The sequence below is a fragment of the Euprymna scolopes genome, chromosome 6, assembly GCF_053919585.1.
Source record: "Euprymna scolopes isolate OS-2025 chromosome 6, ASM5391958v1, whole genome shotgun sequence".
Classification (NCBI taxonomy): Eukaryota; Metazoa; Mollusca; class Cephalopoda; order Sepiida; family Sepiolidae; genus Euprymna; species Euprymna scolopes.
Genome location: NC_136487.1, coordinates 157,446,097 through 157,462,921, shown reverse-complemented (window position 1 = coordinate 157,462,921; position 16,825 = coordinate 157,446,097). Strand labels below are relative to the sequence as shown.

At 37.2% G+C, this 16,825-nt stretch overlaps 1 protein-coding gene across 2 annotated transcripts in view; it reads left to right on the top strand.

Annotated features, from left to right (window-relative positions):
• The window catches only part of LOC145278077 (DNA repair protein XRCC1-like), a 128,962-nt gene that overhangs the window by 30,204 nt on the left and 81,933 nt on the right, over positions 1-16,825 (top strand). For both annotated transcript variants that reach the window (XM_080130332.1, XM_080130333.1), the window contains exon 4: positions 7,993-8,151. In XM_080130332.1, the coding sequence (XP_079986458.1) occupies positions 7,993-8,151 (159 nt within the window). The remainder of the gene's footprint in view (positions 1-7,992; positions 8,152-16,825) is intronic.

Genomic DNA, 16,825 nt, shown 5'->3' with positions numbered 1-16,825 from the left:
AAATTATTAATAAAATATGGCTTGTAGCATATCAAATAAAAGAAAATTTTATACAGATTACAATTATAATGTTGTCAAGTACATTAAACTAATTAGGATAATTAAATTTCATTTTAACGGCTTCAAGTTACTATGACAATTATCGGGCGAGTTTCTACCACTATTTTGTATAAATTTTTTAATTTTTAAGTCATTGTCAAGACTTCAAGCGACATTGCAACCATTTTTTTCTTGTTCTCATGTAACACTCGACACTACTTGTTTTTTTAACAGAATAAACATAACACCAAAAATTTATCGAGGTAGGTAGAAGAGTAACTTGCCTTTGGTAACATTTATTTATTATATATTTGTTTTTTGACCACTTTTTCATACCTCTGTGGATTGTAAAACAAACCCAATAAAAGTTATTCTTTTACTTAACTGGATAAGTGGTTTGTGCGTTTTAACTCATTTAAAAGCGTGGTCATTGTCAGTCATTCTTTTTCAAAGAATTTATTTTTTAAAAATATTCTTTTCGTTTCCATAATTAAAAATTTATGTTTTCTAAATAACTAGCCTGGATGCTCGGCATTGCCTGGGTGTTTGGAGGTGTGTGTTGAGCAAAAAAAAAAAAAAAAAAGAAAAGAAAAAAAGAAAGAAAAATAGATCTAGTAGGCAGGCATAACGCGAAGGTGGAAAAGAAAGTGGAGGTGTGTGTAAGGGTGTTGGTTGAGCAAAAATAAAAAAGGGAAAATTGTGAGTGCAAAATATATATATATATATATATATATATATATATATATATATATATATATGAGTAGTAAGCAGGCTCAAACCCATAACATGTCACATGAAAAAGAGGTGAAAAAAAAAAAAACTGTCTTACTGATGTGCCTACCGTGGTTGTGACATCACAGGCAGTCGAAATAACGCCTTTTAAGCGCCATCATGAACGCAAAGGTTGAATGACTTGCAAAAAAAAATCTACTCTCCGTGTAGAAAGTGCCCAGTTGAAGGTGAAGGAATTAATGTTTTTGGCCAATTTTTCGATATTTGTCGTCCAAGATGTTGAGCTTGAAAATGATACCGATCTCATGAAAATCCGTGGTCTGTGTCGGAAGTTTTTGCGAGACATACAAACACACACACTAACACGCATTTTGGCGTTTATATACATATATATATATATATATAGACTAGCAGGGGTACCCGGCATTGCCTGGGTGTTTGTAGGTGTGTGTGTTGGGGGGGGGGGGTTTAGATCCAAACCCAATGTTAAATAAACTTCTTTTGAAAAATCGGAAAAAAACCCCAAAAAAAAACAACGAACATGATGTAAAAAGAAGAACAAGTAAAATAAAAAAAAAACTCGTTTAAAATATCAGGAAAAAAAATGCAAAGTTTTGGTAGATAGGTAGGATCGAACCCGGAACGTTGATATGTTACCCGCTTGCCCACTAAAGGAAAGTAACTGAACGCAATTTCAATTTATTGTTTATAAATAGCAGGTGCACGGCGAAATTAATTAGGACAAAGGAAAGTAAATTCCGCACTTAATTTTAACTGCGGAATAGTTCTTTTGGGTTTGTTTTTTACCCAACTTTGTCTGGTTTTGTTTATTAGGAGAGTGTCCAAATGAAAGCAATTGTCTGATAAGACAGTTTTCACCAACATTGCTTTCTGGACGCTCCCGGCCCGTAGCCGAGAAAGACACTCTAGTTTCACATCAGTTTTGCTTTTACAAAAAAAAACGATGTTAAACTTCTTTAAAAAATCGGAAAAACAAAATAAACTGCACGGCGTCACCCCGTGTGGTTAAAAAAAAAACAAAAAACAATTTGGTAGGTACGTAGGATCAAACCTGGAACCTTGAGGTGAAGGTGGAAAAAAATCCTGACATGTAACCCACTTGCCCACCACGGCAAAGTAATAGAAAAGTGATTTAATTTAACAACTAAAACTTAAATGTATGATTTTAATGATAATGAAGTCAAACATATCTCGCAGTCATGTTTCGCTGCGAGGCTTTTTTTTTTTTTTTTTTTTCCCCCCCCAACTTTGGCTGTTAGTTTTCCCGAGATGTTGGGGAGGAGGAAACAGCTCCCTATAAAAAGGGGAGTGTCCCAATGAATATCAATTATCTGATATAAGAGGTTTTCCTCGCATTGATCAAACTTTATTGCTTTTCTGGACGTTCCTGTTACGAGTGCCAGGGAGAGATCGGATGCTAGAAATTCAGTTTCGCTTTTATACTGAAAAGCAAAACGGATGCGACGAGTGAAAAAAATCTCAAATAGCAAAAGTAAAAGTCGGCCAAATTAAAGATAGATGCGATCTCCCTTCGTAACTCGTAGATATTATAATTTAGACAGTATATAAATAAAATTTATAAGAATGAGTGACCAACCCGAGAACCACCTCGAAAAAATCCTTTACCGAACATACACAAAAAGTGCGCACACACACACGCACATTTTTGCTTTTATATATATACTAGCGGGGGATACCCCGCGTTGCCCGGGTGTTTGGAGGTGTGTGTGGGTTTGGGTAAATCAAAACTGGGGGGGGGGGGTAATATAAAAAAAAAGTTTGGGTAGGTGAGTATGAGGATCGAACCCGAACACTTGAGGCAAAGTTGGAAATTAAAGTGTGAAAAAAAAACGTGCAACGTTAATCACTGGGGCCACCGCGACATACTAATGGAAACGCGTTTGAATTTATTTAATTACTTAAATTGGCAGGTGCACGTTTTAATGACTTAATGAGCTCAACTTTGACTGCAGGGTAGTATTTTATTTAATGCGGGAACGCTTTTTTTTATTTTTATTTTCCCAAGATTTTTTTTGGGGGGGACCAGCTCTCCTTATCCAAATTGAATAGCAATTGTCTGATATAAGGAAAATATTTCCACATTGATCAAAGCTGATTGCTTTCGGACATTTCTAGCGATCGCGACCGGAAAAATACTGCCAGAATTAGTGTCGCTTTTATTATACAAAAAAGCCTAATCCACATGTGGCGAGCGAAAACTGTTGAATATTTATCTTCCCGAAGTTGAGCAAATTAAATAGACAGGCGAGCTCCGTTGTTAACTCGGACATATTATGATTTATGTGATATAAAAAGTCTTAAGAAGTTGTGAACCGACCGACCGCTTCTCTGAAAAAGCGAACATACATGCACACATTTTCGCTTTTATATATATAAATATAGACTAGCGGGGGGGGGGTACCTGGCGAATCAACACGTGAGAAGCCAAAATAGCAATAATTTTGTAAAAGTCGCTGTAAATAAATCTAGATGCGACCAATGTTCCCAAATCCTAGATATTATTATCTAGGGGATATATAAACACTTCTAAGCGATAGTAACGACCCTGGGACTGCCAAATGTAAAGCTTCAAGAAAGTATATATATATATATATAGATGACAAAAAAAAATGAATACTTTATGTTCATAAGTTAGTTGACAAACGATTTGTTAACAGATTTTTTGTGCACGTCTTTCTTTCTGCTTTCTAGCTGTCTGCAATATGGTGGTCTTCAAGTCTAACGTAAACAAGTTTTTGATGAACCGTTCCATATAAGTTAACAAATTTACCGAATTTCCATTACTAACGGTTACTATATTGTCCAATTTCTACTGTACACTCTTTAACCCTTATCCTCGAGTGGCCTCTTGGCCTTGATAAGTCGTGATGCCTATGTAAAAAAAAAAGTCTTTGCACACTATTATCTACTCATGCCACTACTATTATCTACTCATGCATAAAAAGTTTTTATCCAATTCTTTTCAAATTTTAGGACAAAAGAAATGAATATATTCGCTATTAAATAGCGTTCGAACAAAGTTTCTATCCTTACTTATCTTTGTACTACAAAGCGTCAACTTTGAGATATTCTAACTTTGACTGGAAAGATGTGTGTGTTATGTTCAAATTCTGTAGCAAAGACAATTCTTTTCTCTAATTAGCTAAAACAATTAGAAAAATCGTCAACAGGTGCAATTTCTGCTTCGAGTGTTTATGTGAACACACCTCAACCACTTATTTGCAAAAAGTCATCTACCACGAGCGGGCATGCTATGCTGGCATGTTTCGTCGTTAATAGTCGCATTTAAATAGTGATTTCTTCGAATATACAAATCACAACAAAAATATTAAAATACAATTTTAAAGTAAATTTTATTGTGAATCCAGTTATATAAGTTTTATTTTGATGGACGTAGAAGAAATGTGCTTATTACTGATTTAAAGACTATGAATGTCAAATTAAGTAGCAGTGTGTGCCTTGTCCAGTGCTGAACGTTATTGTCTGGTATTGCTATTTACACTGAAGTAAAAAAAAAAAAAAAAAAAAAAAAAAAAATGAAAAAAAAATGGTGCATAAAACATGAATGTTGGCTAGAACAATGAATCGAATATCATGTTAAGTTCAAACTGTCATTATATAGTCCACCTGCCTCTCACATGCACATTTGGCATAATCTGATCTTATCTGCACATTTAGTACACGTGGTGAAAAGGAGCTGGGTCGGCATGTGGTGTCTTGTTTTGCTTTAACAAATCGGAAGTTTCAAAAGTCAAAGATTGATCATGTGTCAATCGACGTCAACCATGTAAACTGGTGTCAGGTATTGCTCTGTTATTTTGAGAAAATTTTGGTGACTTTGGAAGAAAATCGTAATTTTGTATGTATACGTATCTTTGTCCAGCAAAAAGTCAGAAACTACACAAGTTACATGCACAAGCCTTACATAATTTCTCCCTCTTAAGACAGTCTTCTAAGCTCTTGCACTATTATCAACCTATGATCCCTGTCTCATAACCGCAACATTGCATCCCTCTGCCTGTTTTGCAAGTACTTTGATAGAATGTGCTCTGATGAACTCCTTGCCCTTGTGTCCTTTCGACAACCATACAGCAAAATCCCCTCCCTTCATTGTAGAGATTCCTAGATGCTAAAAAGCCTTCTATTTTAATATATTTTTCCTCCTTAAATTGCATGTTTCTTGCTTCCCTGACTGTACTGACATGCAGAAGTTTAAATGTTATGTGAACAGACATATCGCTGATCCCCTTAGATAGTAGTGCCCTGCAGACATGGTCTCAAAAAATAGCCCCTTACGTCCAAATGATATGTTTTGGTTGGAATGAAAATGAATTTAAAAAAAAAAAAAGAAACGGATTAGAGAGTAAGAATGACTAGAGTTCTTCAGTTCTACAAATTACAAAAATTTTGACAATGTTGATGTAACATCATCGGATGTAGATGTCAGTTTGGAGGCAACAAAAAAAAATAAATGCCAAGTTCTAATATGATTACCTACTGTCAACATTGGAGGTGAAAGTTGTGCAGGAATATATTTGACGATTGTATCACTGTAATTTCCAAGATGTAAATCCACTGTAACTTCACTGTTTATCAAAAAGTGCTTAAGAACAAGCATAGTGCCATTATAGTATGTTTATTTACGCAACATTATTGGCTACATATGTACATACATGTTTCAGCTGTAATTCCTTTAGAGAAGACGCATCCTCAGGCAAGGTTTTTTTTATCTGGCTCAGAGCTTTACGTTGCGAATGAAACAGTCACATTTGTGAGTGATTTTTCAACAAAACAATATAAAAACAAATCGTCCTCTCATGACAACGACCGGTTCTACGCATGCGTCAGATTACATCATGACCTGATTTAGTTTAAATAGTTGAAGAACTAACTAAATTTCATGTACGTCGTGTTAGCTCAGTTGGTTAGCGCGTTGGTTCATTATCTAAACGTTTTGGGTTCGAATCGTAGTGTGATTTTTTTTTTTTTTTTTTTTTCAATTTTTTTAAATTTAAATATTGAAGCAGGGTTATTTAAGCCATTTTTCACGTAACGTTTGTTTTTCTGTTTTTTTTTGTTTTTTTACTTCGCATATTCTTAGGTTTTCATTAACACCCCCGACCGACCACACACACCCAAAAACACCCGAGTACCCAACGATTTTTTAAATTTTAATATTGAAACAGGCTTATTTAAGCCATTTTTCACGTTTTTTTTATTTTTTTATTTTTTTTGTTTTAACGTTCGTTTTTCTGTTTTCTCTTTTGTTTTTTCGATTTTTACGTTTAACATCGTTTGTTTGCCTTATGTTAGTTTTTCTTGTGTGTTTTTTTTTTCTCAATGTTTTGATTATCTCCCCTGGGTACCCCTGCTTCGTTTTTATGTTTTCTTTTTTTACTTCGCTTATTCTTAGGTTTTCATTAACACCCCCACCCCCTCCAAACACTTGGCAGGGTTTTTTAACATTCGTTTTTCTGGGGTTTTTTAATTCGCTTATTCTTAGGTTTTCATTAACACCCCCATCCCCACCCGACCACACACACCGAAAAACACCCAGGCATCGCCGGGTACCCCTCGCTAGTATATATATAAAAGGCAAAATGTGTGTTAGTGTGTGTGTGTGTGCATTTTTTGTGTATGTACGGCAAAGAATTTGGGGGAGGGGGGGTGGATCGTGGGGGGGCACTGTTTCTTAGAACTTTTTATATGCTATCTAGATTATAATATCTCCGATTTACGAAAGGAGGTCACATATATTTTTAATTTGGGCGACTTTTACATGCTATTTTCACAATATTTTTTACTCTCCACGTGTTTCTTTGGCTTCTCCGTATAAAAAAAGCGAAACTGTGAAAGCAAAGTAGAGTTCTTAGCCTTTCGTGCCAAGACGTCCAGAATGCAATGAGATTTGATCAATACCGGGGGAAAGAAAAAATCCGTCATATCAGACAATTGCTATTCATTTGGACACTCCGTATTTTTATGAGGAGCCGGTTAAGTTTCCTCTATCGCATGATGTTTGACCTCATTAAATTTACACACCTGTCACTTTTTGATCGTTAAATTAAAACGCTTTTCAGTTCCTGTCTCGTCGTGGCCGAACGGTAAGATGTCAGATTTTTTCACACTTTCTGTTCCACCTTCGCGTCAAGGGTTCGTTCGAGCCTACCTACCTACCAAAACTTTTTTTTTTTTTTTTTTACACAACAAATGCTCAGGCAACGCCGGGCACCTACACTAGTTTATTGTATAAAAGCGAAAATGTTTGTGTGCCTCTGTGCATTTTTTTCGTATGTCCACCAAAGGCTTTTTTGGAGGAATACGAAAAGAGATTGTCTGTATCTTTAATTTCAGTGACTTTTATGTTACAAAACTTTTATGTTACAAAATTTTTATGTTACAAAACTTTGTGTTGTGATTTCATTTTCGCTACTACTATGGCATGATATTTGACCAAGAAAACCATACGTTGACGTTTGTTAGGTACCTTCAAACCGTTGTGTAAAACGTCATCATTATCGACAATAATTAGTGACGTCATTATTTTGTGTGTTTAGATCAATTTCTATGGAAGATCATTTATGCAGAAATTTATGAATTAATAAAATGTACAATAAAAAAAAATGGATGAAAAACAATATAAGACTTATCTTTTTATAAAACAAATAGATTTTTAATAACAAACTACACAGACGATAAATTAATTTTAACTTGTTCTGTTGATACATGCATCTAAAGATATTGCTGCTTACAGGCGTCCGTACATTTTTGGAAACTGCAGACACTTGTGCCCCCACGACCTAGACACCCTCAACAAAGCCGACAGGCAGTTAAATCCCACCCACACGCAGTAGAAATCCCTAGATGTAAAAGATCTTTCTACTCCAGTAGTTTCTTCCCCAGAACTGCTAGACTCTGGAATTCCATTCCAGGTCCCTGCTTCCCCAACTGTACTGACATGCAGAAGTTCAAGTGTAACTTGAACCGACATCTTGCCACCCAAATCCCAACATAGTGCCCCAGTAGTTGCTGCCCCTGATAGTAGCCGCCTACACCAAAGTGGCAATGTGCCTTGTTTGGGGTGAAATTGTAATAAAATAAAAAATAAAAAAAATTCTGGACAACCACCAAAATAATGACAATAATTATTTATTCATTTATTATTTTCCTTATTTCTAGGTAATCCTGGTTGCATCCTCTTTTATGTCTCCCCTGGACAGCCGTAACAATACCAACAAATACAGTGTGAGAATGTTTGGTGGCGATAAATTATCCAAAACAGCTTCTGACGAAAAATGGGATCGAGTAAAGATTGTATGCACACAGCCATTCAACAAGGTAAGCAAATTTGGTTCGTGTCCAGAATTTCCCCTATATTAAAAAATAAAATAAAATCTGTATGATGTATAATAAAATGAAAATATCATGTTTCAAAAATCACATGAATTGATCAAGTTTTATTTTTAACTAAGAAAATCAAATTTATAAATAAGTAAAGAGGGACTGTCTCGCATTGTCATCTTGAAAAAATAAACAAGGGCAGTTAACTCCACAGCTCAAACTTGTGAGATCAGCCTTGTAATGCATATGATCTCCCATTAATAGCTTAAAATCATTTAAAAATGCTTTTCTTTACAAAAATAAAATACTTGATCAATTTGTGATTTTTAGAATATGATCTTTTTTTTTGTCACGGATACATACATCATAAAGATGTTTTATTTTCAAATAAGAAAAACATTTTATGAGTATCCGAGAAGTGAATGTTTCGCCTGCCATTTTTACAAATATCTCAGGAAACAAAGGGAGATAATTCAATAATATTCCATACTAGATTTCTGTTGTAATGCTTACGAGTTCCCATTAATGATTTTCTTTATAAAAAGAAAGCTGCTTGATCAATTTACGTAATTTTTTGGAATCTGATATTTTTGTTTCATGATGGGTACATAAATTATACAGATTTTCTTTCGTTTTTGTTTTTTAATACCGGGAAAATTCTGAACAAGAACTAATCAAAATTATCCCCAAAAAATCGATAAAAAAATAGCATCAATTTAAAACTTCATGAGTAAATTTATATATTTCTAATCGATTAGACAAGGAATCAGTTTCCATAAGGAAAGATGTAGCTCAATATTTTAATTTTTAAATATCAAATGCAGTTATTAATGAACAAAGTATTCAGTCATTGTATGATTTAATGATATTTTCGTTAAAAACTAAAAAAATAATTTACACATGTTTCTGCAGGAATCTGAGGCAATCATGGATATTCCAGGCTATTATGACAAACTCCTCTTTCACCAGAAACTAGTACTACCAGATCAGACTGTCTGCAAATACCGGCTTTCTAACGTAAAATGCACCAAACATTGATGTTATTCTTTCTTTTCCCTTTCCAAAACTCAATCATGTTCTGCAAAAACAAAAAACAATTTTCCTCTACAAAACAACCAAACTAAACACTATAGATAAATATTTAAAGATATAAAAAACTTGAAGCTTAAACTTTTTATTAAAAATTACTATATTCGGCATTAAATGACCCGAAAAGGATTGATATGCCATAAAACAAAATAACCAAACCATCAGAAAGATAAAGCACATTACATTTTTACATGATTTTTGGAATATGGTACTTTTGTTTTGTCATGGGTACATAGATTATACAGATTTTATTTTTGTCTTTTTAATGTGAGGGAATTTTGGAAAAGAGCTAAAATCAAAGATTCTTATTTGAGGACAGATTTATACATATACAAAAACGACTCTTAGAGCATATAATAATGTCTTAACTGAAAAACACTTTTGGGGATAAGAATTACTATTTGTTCAGAAGTCCCTGTATATTAAAAAAAAAATATAAATAAATGAATAAAAATAAAGAAAAATCTGTATGATGTACGTACCTGTGATGAAACGAAGATCATCTTCCAAAAATTATGTAAATTGATAAAGTAATTTAATTTTTATAAAGAAAATCATTAAGTAGTTAATGGAATTTGTAGGCATTACAATGTAAATTTAGTATGAATTGTTGAGTTACCTCCATTTTTTTTTCTTTTTTCTTTTGTTTTGCTTTTTAAGATTTTTAAAATGTCGGACAAGATAGCCACTCTTCTGTTACTTATAAAATTTGTTTTTCTTATTTAAAAATAAAACTACTTGATCAATTTATCTGATTTTTGGAATATGATATTTTTGTTTCATCATGAGTACATACATACATATAGATTTGTCTTTCTTTTTGTTTTTTTAATATATGGATTAAATGACCCAAAAAGGATTGATATGCAATAAAACAAAATAGCCAAACCATTCTGGACATGATCTGAATTGTTTTATAATTTTATTTATTAAAGTCTCTTAACATCCATAACAGCTTTTAAGTGAAGTATGAAATGCTGTAAGACATTTTACGATGAAAACTTTAGGAATTATTTGTCTTCCGACCGTTGATAATCCATTAACCTTCAAAATTCCTGAAAATTTTAAAAATATTTATTTTTATTGAATTACAATCACAGATCTAAAATCAATTAAAAAACAGTATTACACACATAAAACAAAAAAAATATTACGACCTTAAAATCTCAGTTTGGCATACAATTTCAGATTTCTTGTTAGCTTTTTATTTTAATTTTTCCTGTTTTTTATTTTTACCCTCTCAAAATGCCACCCCCTAGCACATGCTGCTTGAGACAGGGCCTCTACCTCACCCCCAACCCTTGCTATGCTACTGTGAGGCGGCCAAATGTTAAGGGTCATGTGATCATAAAAATGGTGCTGGATTTTAAAAGTTGTTTGGAAGTCTGAACAAAGAAGGTTTCGGATTTCCTCAACATCATGATAGTATGAAACATTAGAAAGGAATTACAATTCAGGATTTGATTACAAGGCAACATCAGAGAGGAAAACATCTAATTGCTAAAGATGATATTTTGCCACCCTGCCTCTTCTTGAACACAGATGACTACATCTGCATTCTGAGCGAGATGGAACTCTGGATCAACCACGTAACTGTAGGTAGGCCGTACCTGTGGAAGCAAGATTTAACACTCTGCCATAGCATCCATAACATAAATTTAACTATCCAGAAAACTGGGAATTTCATCAATCCTACTTCTCTCGGCCCTCCTGACTTCTTTGTGCAGTGTATAAGTGTAATGTTATACCCATAGACCCAACACGTCGTAGATTCCATCGCAAGGTAACAACCGACAAGGAATAATTTTATCCACTTTTTCCCATTGATTAACATTTATTTCCGGGTACTTTCCTGAATAAAATGTGATCATCGGTCTCGCATACACGTTCTTCTTTTTATACCTGTTTCTTTTCTTCCTTGCCGTGACGTCACTTCATACACGGCTTGGCATTTGCATACAGCCGCCATACGCGTGTTCATGCTCTGTTACATATGTATGCCAGCGACACTCACTCTAGGTGGGTTAAACTGGCTTCCTCCAAAGGAGTAAGTGTCAAAGGAATATTTACAAGTGATCCCCAATCGCATGTACTTTCCAGTTTCAGAAGATGGCCGACACTAGATTATTGCAGGTCTTGTACGGAGGTATCAACGTCCTCCTAATACAGCACCTGGTATTCCTAACTAGTCACCCATCTGATACTGACCAGGCTCAACATTACTTTAGTGATCTAATGAAAAACGTGTGTTCATGTGATTATGCGGTATATTTTGCGGTCGCAGTGAAATCGGGCCTCAATGGATCTAGCTGCAACATGAAGGGCAAGCTAAAGATCAGGATCACTAGAACCTTTTGGCGTTTATATTGGTCTTTTAGTAGTGAAGACCTGTGGCATCCGTTTCTGATGCTGTCATCAAAGGGAAATGCAGATTCATAGAGCGAAATCGATACGTGCTAGAAGGTTACTTACACCTGGGAGTATCCTGTATCGCTATAAAACTACTATTTGCCATATGGAATATTGTCACATCTCGACTGGTGCATCTTTTACTAGTCTCTCACTCCTAGATAGAGTTCAAAAAAGAGTCGCCAACCTAATATGTCCCGCACTGTTGGTGCCAAACTTTAACTCCTGTCCCATCGCTGGAATGTGGCATCCCTGTGCCTGATTTACAAGTACTTTAATGGTAAGTGCTTAGACGAACTCAAATCACTAGTACCGCTTCGACTTAAATACCCTCAACGAACCAGACAATCAGCAAAATCCCACACCTACACTGTGGAGAGCCCTAGATGCCACAAAGCCTTCTATTCAAATAGCTTCTTCCCTCGAATTGCTAGACTTTGGAATTCCCTCGTAGGCCCATGTTTCCCTGACTGTACTGACATGCAGAAGTTCAAGTGTAATGTGAATAGGTATCTCACTGCCCAACTTCCTGCATAATATCCCTGGTGATCTGGTCCCAGATAGTAGCCCCTTTTTTACTCCCGTTCACTTCTAACAAGGCATATTGCCACTTAAATGTAAGAGGCTACTATTAGAAAGATTAACAAGGTGTAGATTTACGGTACATTTAAGCTCCTGCATGTCAGTGCAGTAGGTAGCAGGAAGGGAATTCCAGTCTAGCTGTTCGAGGGAAGAAACTATTAGAGTAGAAAGCTTTCTGGCATTTAAGGACCTCAACAGTGAAGAGGTGAGATTTTGTTGCTAAGCGAGTTTGTCGGGGACAGAGAGCACAGGTGCAACAAGTTCAGCAGAGCCCCTTACGACTTAGTGGCACTGTGCCTTGTTTGGGGTTAAAAAAAAAAAAGAATAAATGAAGACAAACTGACCCGAGTTTGATGAATGTATATCAATAAATAAAACTTTATTACAGTAACCATGCAACTAAATATTAGCTGCACTGTGTACTCTTGGTAATTCTCTGATTAGTCTTTGATTAAGAATTACCCATTGGAGACCATTTAAAAAAAAATCATTGTTTTTACTTTTAGAAAGCTGTTTTTATGATTCTCCTGATGAACTCAGAAAAAGAAAATAGCAGAAAAGATGTATTATGTCCTTACCTGTTAGGTTAAAAAAAAAAGACAGAATCAGTTTCATTAAAAAGTAAAGCATGTCCAGGTAATTATTTTTTTTTTTTTATTTTGGTCTGCATAACTCTAAAACATCAGCAATATGTCCCCCAGCCTCTCATTCAAAAACTTTGAAGGCTCCTGCTCTAACAGGTTACATGATGTACGTATTATTTGGATTTTTTTTATTTTTTTTTTTTTTATTACATTTTCACCCCAAACAAGGCAAATTGCCACTTTGGTGTAGGGGGCTACTATCAGGGGCAACAACTACTGGGGTACTATGTAGGGATTTGGGCAGCAAGGTGTCGGTTCACGTTACACTTGAACTTCTGCACGTCAGTACTGTTGGGGAAGCAGGGACCTGGAATGGAATTCCAGAGTCTTGCGGTTCTGGGGAAGAAACTATTGGAGTAAAAAGATCTTTTACATCTAGGGACCTCTACAGTGTGGGGGTGGGATCTAGTAGCCTGTCGGGTTTGTCGAGGGTGCTCGCGTCGTGGGGGCACAAGTGATTGCAGTTCGTCAGAGCATTCACCACTAAAATACTTGTAGAAAAGGCAGAGGGATGCAACATTTCGTCGATGGGACAGAGGCTGAAGCTTAGATGCCAGTTCAGGGCCTATCAGGTTTGCGACTCTCTTTTGAACCTTGTCAAGGAGCGAGAGACTAGTAGCAGATGCACCAGCCCAGATGTGGCAGCAATACTCCATACATGGGCGAATGGTGGCCTTATAGAGGTACAGGATACTTTCGGGTGTTAGTAGTTTTCTAGCACGGTAGAGAGAGCCTACCTTTCTTGCAGCGGCCCTGGCAATGCCTTCAATGTAATTGTTCCAACTCATGTTTCCTGTGAACGTTAGGCCAAGGAGTTTGAAAGATGGACTCTCAGATAAAGAGTCGTTGGCCATTGCTATGGGTGGTAGAGAGGGTTTCTTGTAATTATTGAATGAAACTAGTTTAGTCTTGGCAGCATTGAATGCGACCAACCACTTTTGTCCCCATTCCACTACAGATTGGAGGTCTTCCTCTAGTGTTTCTGCCATTTCTTTAGAAATGTGTTCATTTGTCTTCCTGTCGTGTCTGCCATAGAATGTAGTGTCATCAGCATATATACCCATCTCAGAGGCAATGTTGTCAGGGAGGTCATTTATGAATATCAGGAACAATAGAGGTCCAAGGATAGAACCCTGGGGCACTCCCGCATTTATATCATATTGTTTAGATGTGCGACCGTCGAGGACTACCTGGATTTTTCTCTTATCTAAGAAGGATTTAATTATGTTAAGTATTCTACCAGTGATACCGTATGATCTGATTTTACTGAGGAGACCCTCATGCCATACCCTGTCAAAAGCCTTAGATATATCTAGAGCTACCGCTCTGCCTTCCCCCGCTTTGTCCAGTGAATGGTATATACGTTCAGAGATCACAGTGAGGATGTCTGCTGTGGAACGGGCTCGTCTAAATCCATATTGTTTGTCAGTCAGTAGTTTAGCATCTGTAAGATGATGGACTAGAGCATGGTTAATTATGGTCTCAAATATTTTGGCAAAAAGTGGGAGGAGGCTAATGGGGCGATAATTTGATGGGTCTGTCCTTTCGCCAGAATTCTTGAATACTGGTACAACAGAAGCAGTTTTCCAACAGCCCGGAAAGCAAGCTTCATTAAGACATTTGTTGTAGAGTTTGGAGAGAACTGGAGCTACTTCGGCTGAGCACTTTTTTAATAGCACAGCTGGGATAAGATCGGGTCCACATGCTTTTGAGGTGTCAAGGTTTTTTATGATAGCATGCACCTGAGCAGGGGTGGTTTTCAGATCGTCTAGTGTGGCGTCTGTCCGCATAGGAAAGTCAGGTAGGGGGTGGTTGGAAGGGTCCAGTGTGGAGTTTGAGGCAAACCGACTGGCAAGCATGTTAGCCTTGTCGGTTGCTGAGGAGACAACCTCGTGATTGTTGGTTAGTGGGGGAATTGTTGATTGCCCATTATTTACTACACTGTTGTAGATTTTCCAGAAGTCTCGAGTTCCTAGTTTTTGTGCTTCGATGCGCTTTTTAGTGGTTTCCGTAAATTCTCTCTTAGCTGTCGCTATTTCTTTCTTAACGTTATTTCTAGCTTCTATATACTTCAGTCTGTTTGAACTGGATTTATGTCGGTTAAACCTACGGTATGCATGCTGCTTTTGAGTAATGGCAGTTGCACAAGTCGACATAAACCATTGGGGAGAGTGGGGCTTACTATAAAATTTCCGCATGGGAACATGCGCTTCGATTGCAGTTTTGAACCAGTCAGTGGTCTCGTTTGCACATTGTTCAGCAGGGAGAGAGAAAATATTTTTCCATGGAGCATCTCTAATTAGTTCCCTGATGGCTTCCCAGTCAGCCTTATTATAATATCTCGTTGCTTTGAGCACTGGCTCTTCAGTTTTGGGTCTAGAGTTTAGGGCGATTTCAACCATTATCACTGCATGTTCAGCGTTCCCGAGTGGGCTGTGGGCCTTCGTTATGCAGTCATCGGGAACTGTGGTCAAAAACAGATCTAGAAGTGATGCGTGTTGTTCTTCCTGGTCAGGGAAACGGGTTGGAAACGTAACAATTTGTGATAGGGAGTGAGATATAGCGAAGCTATGGGTTGTGCTGCCCGCTGCATCTGTGTGAGTAGAGAATCCAAGCCAGTTTTTGTGGTGGACATTAAAGTCACCAAACACATGTATTTGTGCGCTAGTGTCGAGGGACAGTGCCGTGTCTATGCTGTCAGATACTTTGTTTATTATGGAGCAGTCCTGAGTCGAGGGAGAGCGGTAGAGAAAATAATAGTAGCTAATACTGTGTTGCACGTTTAGTCTAAAGCACATAAAGGCTTGATCATCTGTTTCTAGGTTTGTTTCTCTAGTCAAGGGAAGGGTATTACGAATGTAAAGTCCAAGTCCGTGCATATGTCTGTTAGAGTCCTTACGGCAGAGTGGGAGATATCCAGGCATGTTAAAGTGGTTAGAGGGAATGGAGGAGTGTAGGTTAGTCTCACTTAGTGCTAAGATATCCGGGGTATTTGTTAAGAGAAATGCTTCAACATCAGCTAAGTTAGTTCTAAGCCCACGGATATTTGTGAATGAGAGCCTCAAGGGAGGAGGCAAGTTGAATTTGTTTGTCCCTAATCCTGGTTTAAGCTTATTTTTAGATTGTACTGTCGTCATATTTTTTTTTTAAGAGTTTCGGTAAGGGGGAGCTAAACAAGAGGTTATGCGGAGCTTCAGACATGCATCACAAGTAGACCATCAGCTGACCTTTCTCCAATTAGGATTGTGGCCTCAGGAAAGCCCACCGGGGATGAGTGCAGGGTCCCTTTCCATGCGCGTCATGGCACTGCAAACAACCCGATATTATTCAACTGTTGATGGAGCAGCCGCTCTAAGCGCTACTAAAGAGTTAGGGCTCCTGTACTACCAGTCGGGAACAGCAGCCAGGAACTGTCAATCCGGTACCCTCAACCCTTTAGAAGAAGGTCAACCCAATCTAATCGCTCAGGCATATCTTATACTCAAGCACTCCCAAATGTTCAGTTTTAGGGGTGGGGCATGCTGGGAATGGGGAAGAACGGCGTTCATTGCCCTAGCCAGGAAACAAGATCTACCGCTGGGTGTTTCTGTCGAATCACTGAGATAGTGTCTCTGTGCTTGACTAATAGGCAAAGAAGGAGTATGGAAGCCGGGCGATAGACAGAGCCTATCTACTCCTTAAGCAATTTAGGTTTGCAAACCGGTGAATTTGTTTGAGTCACCAGCTCTAGGAAGGTTGTCATCCAAGACTGAAGAGGCCTCTCTCCCCTTTGGTTTAGTTTCAGAGTTTTCCTTCTCCTAGACGGATGATCTGGGAAGACCTACTGGGTCCGTCAGCCCTGAGAGGGTTTTCTCCGCGCCTAGGTTCTAATCCAGGTATTTCTGCGACCCCGCGTTGTTAGTGTTACTGGGTTAGTTTGTGAGGGATTTTATCTCTACTGATTAGTT